Here is a 12,381-nt window from a genome sequence, read left to right on the forward strand (position 1 = left end):
TGCGTGTTTTCTGATGTTTTAAAACCAATAAATACCGGGGACTGTGGTAAGGAGGAAGTTAGAGGTATTGCAAACTTTATAAACTATTTGGCTAATGTTTGGAATTTTAGTTCGATTTTGAATCATGAATTTATTTTAATCTTTTCAGTTTGGAAGCTTGGATCAGAAACTAGCCTTAGCTCAACGTATTCGTGGCCATGTTTTACCCTTGGCCCTTCAGATGTATGGCTGTCGTGTTATTCAGAAGGCACTGGAGTCCATATCAGCAGACCAGCAGGTAATTGTAAGTTTGAGCTTTTTTATATATAAATGAACCTATTCTAAAATTATAAGATTCTATTGGCTATTAATTTAGTAATATTTTTCTTCTGAGTGAAGTAGTATCATTTAGTTTGACCTCTTTTATTGCAGAATGAGATGGTGAAAGAACTGGACGGTCATGTTTTGAAGTGTGTTAAAGACCAAAATGGGAATCATGTGGTTCAAAAGTGCATCGAGTGTGTACAACCACAATCTTTGCAGTTCATCATTGATGCTTTTCAAGGACAGGTGAGCACTTAATCTGTTATCTTGTATTTCCCTTTGGACCATTTGTTTACAAATACCATGAGCATTGTTTATGAATTGTATCAGGTTAAAACATATATCAGTGTCAACCAATTGGTTAGCGTTTGCCAAATTAAGACAAGGACATCTCCTTGTACTACCTGAAATCTCACCCTCGGCATTTGTGTTGAGAAATAAAACATCTGTATTTTCTTTTTTTAAAAAGTGGAACCATGGGCAGAATCGGTCTTTATTGGACTAACATGCATAGTGTTGCTCTGTGGACCTCTACCACCCAACTTTCACTTGTTGCTGAAACTTGTCAAATGAATACAGATGGGCAGCATGCATATATACATGTTCAATAATGCATTTTCTTTAAGTGAACTGATCACACCTGTTAAATAAATGGCAGTATTCACTTTGAAATAGTTCAAAGTTGGTGTTATCACCAATAGGCTTTCTCTAATGTAAGGATGATAACTGAGAAGATTAAATGTTTCTGTCAGTTTTTAGTTCTATCACCAGCAAAATTTGTGGTAGTGCTTCATCAATTTTTATGAGTCAATGGTAAAGAACATTGCTGAGTTGTCGTATTGTTGTGAAATTCTCATTTAATGTTGAACAACCATTTTTCTGTGTTAAACTTCAGGTATTTGTGTTGTCGACTCATCCTTATGGTTGCCGAGTTATTCAGCGTATTTTGGAGCACTGCACACCTGAACAGACACTTCCAATCCTAGAGGAGCTGCATCAGCATACAGAGCAGTTAGTGCAGGTAAGGTCCAGTCAACAGACAGCAACAAAGCTGTGAAAGCTATGTGTGCTTTATAGAATTTGTGCTGTTTGCATATATACAGCACAATGAACATGTATTTTCAAAGTGGGGACTTGTATTTTACACTAAATACATCCTAACTTGCACAATCTGTCACCACCCACGACGTGCATCCACTGTCTTTAATTACGAACTGTCTGCTTACCTGTGCAGAGTACTCCGTGACACGATGCCAGCCATCTTTTAAGAAACAAAGTAAGTAACTAAAGCAAAAAAAAAGTATGCAATATATATGTAAAACAGATGGTTGGTAATGCATTCCTGAAGTCTATACACTTCATTTGTTTTGGGCTTTTATGTGCAGTCCTGACAGTGTCAGTAATGCAAACCTGAGTTTAATTTAAAAAGACAAAAACACTTTCAAATAGAGATTCCATTCATCCTTGAGTTTTGGAACCCAAGAATCTGTATTCGAAGCTGAATTGAAACTAACATGTAGTGCACAGATCCTTGGTACACACCATTCTTAATTACATCTTATTTATTTCTTCCCTTGCCACAAAATCAGCTAACAAGATATATTCTATACATCGCTTGAATTTCCTCTCATCACCATGCACATTAAACTCATACCTAGCACAAACTTCTCAATGAACGCCTCAAGTAGCTGAATGAACCATACCTGAGTAGATTTTGGGAAGAAACTTATTTTGATTCTGTATTTCTAACTTTCTCGTACAAACACAGGTAACAGATCAGTGAATCTTTTTGAACTTGCGTACCAAAAAATGACAAAATATAGATTTGTTAAGTACAAAACATTTACAAAAATAATTTGTCCAATGTTACACTGATGGAGGTGGAAACTTGGGTGTCAGTGGATGATCTCTCTGTGTTTCTTGCCAACTGGTAATGTTGTTTGCTCACATGTTTTAAACTGTTGCTTTCCAACAGTACTTAGTGGCAGGTTGCAATCCTCATGAGTGAAAAAAGGGGAACAGCATTCACATGGTCAGATTTCCAACTCTTGTGACAATAGTGATAAAACCTGGACACTGTGCTTGTAACTTCTAATCATTTTTTCCCAAATTTGCCGTAACTAGCCTTGATAAAGGAACTAAATTCCATTCAGCCAGTACAAGCTAGAAACAAAATAAAACTAATAAGAACAAAAAATTTTAAAAATATGTTCATTAAGCCACAACTAGAATATTCTGTGTAGTTTTGGGCTATTAGAGCTATGATGAGGGTACCATAGATCCATGAGAATATGGTTAACAAGGAGGGATAGTTATGAGGAAAAGCTGAAGAAGTTGGGACTCTTGCTGGAGTAGAGAGTGTTGAGGTGTGATGTGTTAGAACTTTAAAATAATCAAATGTCCTTTTTCTGTGCTGTAAATTTCTAAACGGTAAGAAAGTAGTTGGTGGTTCAGAAATTTAAGATTACAAACCAGGTGCATGAAAGAGGAAGTGAGGGGATGGGGAATTTCTCTGAGGGTTCTGAATATGGAATGGGGTAGTAACTTTGAAGCAAAGTTGATTGGGACAAAATAGGGAATTAGTTAGCTATGTGCCTATTGAATCAGAGGGTACAGGAAAGGGTAATGAATTATAATAATCCTTGAGTTTGATGTAGTGCTTTTTGTGTTGGAGCGGTATCTCAAAAGCATTTCACAGGATTTACTGCAACGTGTGGACTGTGTTTTGTATCCAAATTGGCAGTCAATTTGGACAGACCAATGACCCACAAACGGCCATGAAGTGAAATCACCAATTGTATCATTGAATAGATATTAAGATTAGGATAGATGGCTTCACAGGACGAGCAAATATCGATCCTAATGCAGTGAGTCAGGCAGTGTACATTCTGTGTTTAAAGTTGTTATAGTTTCTTATTTAGAAACCTAGATAAAATAAATGAACATAATAATTGATAAGTAAATTGATAAGTTTACTTGTCAAGATAGTGGAGAGCTAGTAGATTTATGTATTCATTAACAACATCCTCCAGCTGTTTTCAAAAGCATTTCTGATTTAATGAACCTCACAGTCTGAGGGTTCCATTAGCTTAAAAACTTGAAATAGTTTGCAGGCAATGAAAAGATGCTTGTAAGTGTATTTTGGAGGAGGAACCAGGGGATACAAGTTAAATGTTATAATATTAATGTTCTAGGTTGAAAAGAGATTAAAAAGTTGTAATTAATTGTAATAAAATATAGAGACAACCGGATACAAGTATAAAATAAAGGGTTTTTAACAATGTTTGTAAATAATTTTGGGTTTATATTATGGTACTAAAGCTATCCCCGTTGTTTGATTAGTTTTAATACCGGAATTTTAATGTGACATTTTCCAGAGTCTGTGTGTGTGCTGAAAATAAAATACAAAAGATAATTAAAGAATGAAATGTATTTTTTAATTGAGGGAAACATAATTGTGTAAAAAGGAAATTGACAAAAGAGTACAATTGTGGGGGTGAAGAAAGAACATCTTTTTATAGATTGCAAATAAAGCCTTCAGGTATTTATGACACTTCTATCATTTTAGTAACTGATTAAATTTACAGATTTAATTAAGAAAAAACAACTGCAGGCGTTGAATGAATCAAAAAGACCTATAGGCAGGCATGGATTCCATTCTCAGTTTTAAAGGAATTGAAGCTTAAATTATAAAGGATACATTTCAAGTTCATGCAGAATGTTTCGAAATGTAAAATGTTCCGGTTTTCATTTTGTTCTGATGTGCAAATAAGAATATTTGAGAATATCTCTAAAAGTGTAACCAAATTTCATTTGTAGGTTGCACTGAATTTGTATATAACTTTTTTTATATATTAGGATCAGTATGGCAATTATGTCATCCAGCATGTACTGGAGCATGGACGTCCTGAAGATAAGAGCAAGATTGTTGCTGAAATAAGAGGGAAAGTTCTTGCTCTAAGTCAACACAAGTTTGCCAGGTACGAGAGTTTTATCAAGTTACAATGGACCTGCCTACATGAAATACTATCCCATATTGAATACTAATCAGAAATAAAATCACTTTTACTACTTTATTGAAGATGCCCGTAATTGAATCACATTCTTGTGAGCAGAATTTAAATTATACAAAATTAGAAGTGAACAACATGGAGCACAAAAAAGATTTTGGGTGGTTTCAATTTACCCCAGGAGTTGGCCTTTTGTCTTTCCAAGATGTTTAGCAGTCAACTGAAGTAACTGATAAAAGGCCCTTCTTAATCTTTAAAGTTTTGTTTGATTTTGGTAAACACAGTTTCAAAGTTCCTGTTTTTGCATATTCTATAGAGCTCCACCTCATGATGAAAATCGTAGTGCGGGGCGCAATGACAGCAAAGATGTGGAAGTAAAAAGATTGGTGTGATTTATTGGTTGTTTTCTCTGTTTTTACTCTACGTTATCCAGAAATATTTAAATATTAGCTCATGTTTCCAAGGGTGTTTGAGTAACTTTAAAATGTTTATTATAATCCTTGCACTTGCATCACGCCATCTCAATGTCTCAAAGCTTTTCATGAGATTTGTAGAGTGTGGTGACGGTGTATGTGACTATAGGTGAACACAATGTGCAATTTACACTCAAAAATTGCCCACCAACAGCCATGAAATAAATTTTTTCTGGGGGTTTGTTGGCTGGGACACCAGGAGAGACTCCTTTTTGAAAAGTGCCATGGGATCTTTAATGCCCATTTAGGCAGGCAGGACTTTGGTTTAACGTCCCATATGAAAGATGGGACTCTTAACAACGCAGCACTGCACAGAATTATTAATCTCGACTTGGGCTAGCAATGTCCTAATTTGAGCCTAAACCCAGAGGTTTTGATTCAGAGACGAGAATGAGCTCAGATGACACTTGTAGGAGTAATGGTAGTTGAGTCGTTTCCACTGTGGCAGATGCTAATTCTGTTTCCATTGATTTTCTCTCAATTGCTTTAATACTCTTACTTACAACTCTGAGTAATAAAACACAAGTTTATCAGACTTTCATGACGATGTTATCACTGGATGTTAGATGTGGGCCCAAACCTTAATGTAGTCTGAACATGAGAGGGTTTGATGAGCCTAATGGCCTTGTCTTTCTCCATGTTTTCTTCTTGTGACTAAAGATAATAATAATTCTTGCGTTTGGTATAGTGCATGATCATATCTTTGAGACATCTCAAAGAGCTTCACAGAATATACTATTAAGTGAATTGACTGTATATTTTGTGGGTGAATTGCAGCAGCCAATTGCACACAGCAGTGTCCCACAAACAGTCGAGGAATGACCAAATTATTGATTTTTTTTAAGGGATTCTTTGCCCAGAAAGTTATCCGCCAATCGACTAACAACCGGGTTCCTACTTACTGCTGGGTAAACAAAGGGATGCGGAGTAAAGAAACTTGCCTCATGTTTCGCCCTGCCAGGAATAGAACCCAGGCCCTCTCGCTTGCGAGGCGAATGCTCTAACTACTAAGCTAAAGGACGCCACTATTTAGATGCTTATATTTGATCAATGGAGTCTAAACCGCAATGTTCACAATCTGGATTATTTGTGTTAATTAAAATGCACTCCAAACAAGCAAAATATGTTAACGAGAATGTCGGCCAATCTATTTTTTGTGCATTTCATTCATTGCCATTTTTTCCCGACCTATTTAAATGCAATTTGGGTCCACTTATTTCTTAATTTAAAAGAAATGCCGTTTAGCATTTGGTTGAGGTTTCAGACTTGTCTTAAAATATATTTCCTTTTCAGCAATGTGGTTGAGAAGTGTGTTACCCATGCCTCTCGTGCTGAACGTGCTTTACTGATTGATGAGGTCTGCTGTCAGAACGATGGTCCCCACAGTGCCTTATATACAATGATGAAAGACCAATATGCCAACTATGTGGTTCAGAAGATGATTGATGTGGCGGAACCTGCTCAGCGTAAAATTATTATGCATAAGGTATGTTTTTTCAATAAATTGGGACTATTGAAATCAACTGTCAGCTGATGATGATAATTCTTACGCTTGGTATAGCGCCTTTCACTGCAGGAGGATGTTACAAAGGATGTGGGTGAACGAAACAGCCAATTTGCTCTCAGCAATGTCCCACAAAGAGCCGAAAAATGAATGACCAATTTTATTTGAGGGATTGTTGGCCAGAACACTGGGAGTAATTCCATTCTTTTTTCAAATAATGGGATCTTTAATATCCACCTAAACAGGTAGACGTGGCTTCGGTTTAACATCTCCGAAATGCACCAACAACTTGCTTTTATAAAGCACCCTTCACGAGAGTAACATCTCAGAGTGTTTAACAGGCAGCATCTCCAATGCAGCACACCCCCCAGCACTGCTTAGATTATGAGTCCTGACATGGGGACTCACAACCTTCTGACTCAGAGGCAAGAGAGGCTACCAATTGAGCCAGGCTGACATACAGCTTGACTTGCACGTCATCATTTTAAAAATTCAGAACAAACCAGTGAAGTAGTAAAATAACTTTTTTTTCATAGAGCCTCATCTTGTTGAAATGTCTCAAAATGATTCACAATTCAATTTTGTGAGAGCACAACAGCCATTTTCAAAAGTGAGTTTCCATAAACATCTAATAGGTGAATCATCAATTAATCTGAAAAACTGAAAACCATTTGAATAGTGCCACTTTAACTTGATGGGCCCTCATTTTAACATGTGACAATGCACTGCTTGCTCCAATCGATTGTAGCGTCTGACCAGGCTTGAACTCAAAGTTAATGTAGGACTTGAATCAGTACCTTACCCAGCGACTAGAATGCTACCAGGTGATAGACCAAGCTCTGAATTACATTGAATATGTGTTACTACAGAAAAGATGCTTCTAAAATGTATATGTAAGATCAGTTATACTGTCTGTCTGAACTGTTATAATTGCATGAATTTAATTAATCTGATGAATACTAAATTGTTAGACTAAATAAAAGCCTTGCATCATCACTGAGAAGTTGTAGGTACCCAAACTAAAAAATGGGATTTGATTTTTCTAACCCTGCATCCCTCTGTTTTATTTACCATTTTGAGCCTTTAATACTATATCTGTAATGCATGTGTGTATCTATAAGGCCCTCAGATCATATTGGTTACAGAAGTTTCAAAGACAAGTTACAAATTTGCTTTTCTATGCAGATCCGACCTCATATTACCACCCTGCGAAAATACACTTACGGAAAACACATCTTGGCTAAACTGGAGAAGTATTACATGAAGAACAACACTGATCTGGGGCCAATTGGAGGACCACCAAATGGGATGTTGTAAATTAATTGGTTCACCCAAAAGATATGGAAAACTGCGCTTCTTAAATGTTGAATGCGCCAAATGTGAAAGAAAAAATCATGAAAACACAACTTAACTTTTAATGAATACTAGCTTTTTTTTCTTTTGTTGGTTGTGACTTTTGTATGTATTAAAATGATTGATACACTTTAACTTGTAATTGCTTTTAGTATTTGCATTTGTTTAAGGAACTTTAGCTAGGGGTTTATCAGAAACCTGCTGAGTAAAAAACAGAATACATGGATTTTATGTAATTGTATCAAACTAGCATTTGTGTATTTTGTAAATTTAACCTTGTAAGATGTTGGGTATTATTTGGTAGATTAGAAGGAATATTCAGTATTCTGTAGATTAACCGCCTTGCATTCTGATATCTCCTCTAGGTATTTCTTGCACAAAATAAATTTCTAGGGCTCAGTAAATCCGTTTAAAATCTTTAAAATCCGACTACTTAAACATTAAAACTGGAACCAAATCATGGAAAAAGCAATGTAAAGTTAAGTTGTGTTTCAGCACAAACTTTTTAACACCATTGTTTATATGGCAAACAGACAGAACAGTTATCTAACAGTTTGGGTCTGTTGAAATAATGAGATGTAATTCAGGGAAGTGTTTAAAATGACAGGCTGATCTGTAATGTAACTCCTGATGTTTACTGTGGCGATGTCAATACTCAATAGGTTTTATTTTTTCAGGTAAACACTGCCCTGCTTTTTTAAATATTTTGGTGATGTATAGAAGTGTTGTACATACATAAATATTTAACCAATGCACAATATGGCAGTAAGGAATCACGATAGTACTTTCATGCCTAAATTGAATTGTCTGGAAAGTTGAGAAGTTCCTTTTGTTAGATTTAGATTTTCAGTCCCATTTTGGAATGGGAAACAAGTGGGGATTTGTATTTTTGAATACCTAATGTAAGAAAGTTTGTGAAGGTGTGGTTTTATTTTTCTTTCTCAAGTTAGAGAGTCTTGGGCAGATTTTGAAATAAAGGGGCCATTGAAGGGTGAGCTAGGTGGCTCCCCAAAATGCATGCAAAAAATTGAAATAGTCTTTCAGTTTTGCTTCTTTATAAATATGTAGTGTATAAGTGTAGACTTTGCAAATGATAGGTGTAAGTTTACAGTTTGAAAAAAATAAAATTTATTGTTTCAGTGTTAATCACAGGCTTGGCTAACTTAGTAGTAATGCATAAATTGGTTGTACAGTTGTACATTTGTAAACCTGATGCTGTAAATGTTACAATGTCTTTTACCCTTCGGAGAGCAAACTTTGCAGTTTAGTGTATATTCACTCCCCACTCTCGTGCCCTGGCATAGTGTTGTATAATGTAAATTTATTTGAATCAAGAGTGATTTTTTTAAATTGTACCTTTATATGGCTTTGAAAATGAACCTGCTTTCTTTTTATCTATTGTTAGAACAGTAGTATTTGTTTATAATCGTAGCTGTTCAGATTCTGTTAATATGGTAATTTTTGAAAATTTTACAATTATAATGTTTCCACGTATGAGTAAAGTTGTGCATAGTAAATATTTGAAAGGTTGGACAGAGCCATCTAGTTACCATGGAAACCAAATGTTCTTTCCATCTCTTAAGGGTGACATGATCCTTTTTGTACAGAAGAGTACTGTATTTTGGAATTGTCTACTTACATGTAAGTGAAAGTCTGTATGATACTATCAATTTTTCATTTGAACATATGAGGTTGTAACACTACATATAGACGATGTACATTTACAGGAGGCCTTATGTACATTTCCTGATGACATTTTGCAGGCAGAATTGTGACCATATGTGTATAATTAACAGTCCTTTGTATCCTTTGCCTCGGTAAATATTTTGAAACATGCTCTGTATATTCAGTTTCTGAAAGATTAAAAGATTGTCCTTTGTATTTGGTGACCTTTAAAAGTCAGTATTTTGTATAAATGGAATGGCTTAGTGGATTTGGAACAATCTGAAGTTACTTATCTTGAAGCCCTTGAATGTGATGTCCTTAGCATTGACAAGATAAACAGTTGTGTTTATTAGGGCTGTGCAGTCAATTTTTTTTAAAATCGCCAAAACCTTCAATGGATTTAAAAAAAAAGTACTGTTCAGTTTTAAATGCTAAATCTTTAATTTTTTTGTGATTTTTTTTTACAATTTTCATTTGACCTGTCTTACAACAAAAACTATCCGTTTTCCATTTCATATTGTTAAAAGTTTTTCTGGGGCATTTCACTTGTAATTTAAGATGCTATGCAGTACTTAGCTTCTAAAGGAGCTGCAAAAAGTTCTTCATCAGGAAAGATCATGTTGGCCATGTCGATCGGCTGTCAGCTTACTAGAGTAAATCAAGCCAGTTGGTTTTACATCAGTTGGCACAGCCCTAGTTTCCATGGCAACTATTTATTTGCTGTGTAAAGGAGGTCACTTTGTGACGTGCTCTGGTTTTGATTTGAAAACCAGGAGTCTAGGTGAAAATGCAGATCAAAAATGTTTAATATTAGTATCAATGATAAATTGAACAAAACCACTAAACGTTTTGCTAACATTTCCTTAAACATGGATTGTTGATGGACCATTTTTATCTTGTGTTTGATCAGGTCTGCCACCTGGCTCCTTGGCAGTTCAGATGGAGTAATGTTATATTCACTTATTTGTATATGCTGTATAAAAAAAAGAAAAAAAATGTGAATAACGTTGTATGAAATAAACCTGTTTGTGTTTTCTGTAGGAAAAATATGACTTATGATTCTTTTTGCGAATTAGCAAAATTAGCCACTTTCTAAGGATTAATGGGAATTAGTGGAGTCCTGCAGCTCAGTGGTTAGAGAACTCGCCTCGCAAGTGAAAGACGTGGTTCTATTCCCAGCAGGGCAAAACGTTGGGCAAATTTCCTTTCCTCCACACGCCTCTGTTTACCTAGCTGCAAGTAGGAACCCGGTTGTTAGTCGATTGGCGGATCTCTTTTCCGGGGGTAATAATTCCTTTTTTTAAAAAAAAATTGGTCACTTCAATCCTCGTCTGTTTGTGGGACACTGCTGTGTGCAATTGGCTGCTGCGTTTCGCCCAAAAAATTATATTCAATTCACTTTACAGTTTATTCTGTCAGTGCTTTGAGATGTCTCAAAGATGTGATAAGGCAGTATATCAAATGCAAGGATTATTATTTCCATAACTATAGATGACCCCTTAACAAAATTAAGAAAAAACAAATTAGTTATAAAAATTAGCTTAATGGGGTGGGTTGGCAGACTTCCATCAAATATGTTTTACCTCAACCTTGGTGCTCAAGGTACAGTCTATTTTCACCAACCTAATACGTCCAACATAGGCAGTTCAGAAGTGGTTGTGGTTATTAATAACAATAATCCTTGAATTTGATATAGTGCACTCGTCCTTGAGGCATCTCAAAGAGCTTCACAGAATATATTGTAAAGTGCAATGACTTGTTGATGAAATGCAAACAGTGGATATCTTAGTTGAGATTATCTGATTTAATAGAAACAATAAATATGATTATAAGACAAATTTTGCTAAAATGTAAACTGGGTATGTTTATTGTCCTTTTTTAATTAGTTTAATAGAATTGCTCGATAGAATTGTAACACATTTGAAAGGTCAAGGAGGCCAAAGGCCTCTTATGTAACAAGAATTCAATTTTCATTGTTATGCAAGCAAAATAGTTTAGGAAAGGTGGATTCTTTCAACCCCATTGATCTTTCTAACCCAGGGAATCAGCGTCTGTGGGTGATTGGTGCAATAACTAGTGTTTGCCATGGCCAAGTATAAGATCTTCCTCAAACTAAGTCGTCCAAGAAGGTGGCTACCACTGTGATATTTGGAGACTGAAGAATAACTTAAGAAATCTAACAAGGGCAGGGTCACTCAACGGCTTACATGATGTAAGCTTTTCTGTTCAATGGCTTTTACATTGGTGTTTACGCTCATGGCAATTATTCACAGAACTGCGAAACCTCAAAACCTTGGCCTGGGACAACTCGTCAGCATTAGCTAACCTCTTGACAACTTATAACAACACCTTACAACGAGGCCCACCTCGAGACGCATCTCTTGACAGCATATCGGTCAACTTTCTCCGCCCCACCCCTTCAACTGCCAGCTCGGGCAGTCAGCAAGCAGTATGGAGTGATTTAATAATAATCCCTACATTATTAAATAATAAACCCTCTGCTTTACCCCTTCCCCATCTTCAGGTTGCACCTGAAGACCTTCCTATTCAACTGTGCCTAAGGTCTCCTCTCCTCCCCTGGCTCAGCATCGTGCTTCACCACTGTCGAGCACTCTGGGACGCTACCCTGCGTGAGGGGTGCTACATAAGTACAAGTTGTTGGTAACATTTGATATAGCGCCTTATCACGTCTTCCAGACGTCTCAAAGCACTTGACAGAATATACTGTAAAGTGAATTGACTATTTTGTGGGAGAAACGCGGCAGCCAATTGCGCACAGCAGTGTCCCACAAACAGTCGTGGATTGAGTACCCAAGTTATCATTTTTATTTTGAAGGGATTATTACCCTCAGAAAAGCAATCTGCCGATCAAGTTTGTATTTACTGCTAGGTAAACAGCCGTGTGGAAAAAGGAAACTTGCCCAACGTTTTGCCCTGGGCGGATCCTCTCACTTGTGAGGCAAGGGCTCTAACCACTAAGAGGACTCCACAGATAAGAGATCCTCTTGGCATGAAAGACATTATATAAATGAAGATTGGATTGCTCAACTGACAATTCAAGAGCATGAAGGTC

The 12,381-nt window shown here is 36.3% G+C and overlaps 1 protein-coding gene across 1 annotated transcript in view; it reads left to right on the plus strand.

Annotated features, from left to right (window-relative positions):
- LOC103187477 (pumilio homolog 2) overlaps window positions 1-10,355 on the plus strand; it is a 57,091-nt gene extending 46,736 nt beyond the window's left edge. Inside the window, 6 exon segments of the mRNA XM_007906991.2 lie at window positions 149-277; window positions 412-549; window positions 1,199-1,324; window positions 4,162-4,283; window positions 6,080-6,272; window positions 7,476-10,355. Of these exon segments, the coding sequence (XP_007905182.2) occupies window positions 149-277; window positions 412-549; window positions 1,199-1,324; window positions 4,162-4,283; window positions 6,080-6,272; window positions 7,476-7,607 (840 nt within the window). The 3' untranslated portion in view covers window positions 7,608-10,355.
- Window positions 10,356-12,381: the final 2,026 nt, after the last annotated feature.

The sequence above is a fragment of the Callorhinchus milii genome, unplaced genomic scaffold, assembly GCF_018977255.1.
Source record: "Callorhinchus milii isolate IMCB2004 unplaced genomic scaffold, IMCB_Cmil_1.0 Scaffold3, whole genome shotgun sequence".
In the NCBI taxonomy this organism is placed as follows: Eukaryota; Metazoa; Chordata; class Chondrichthyes; order Chimaeriformes; family Callorhinchidae; genus Callorhinchus; species Callorhinchus milii.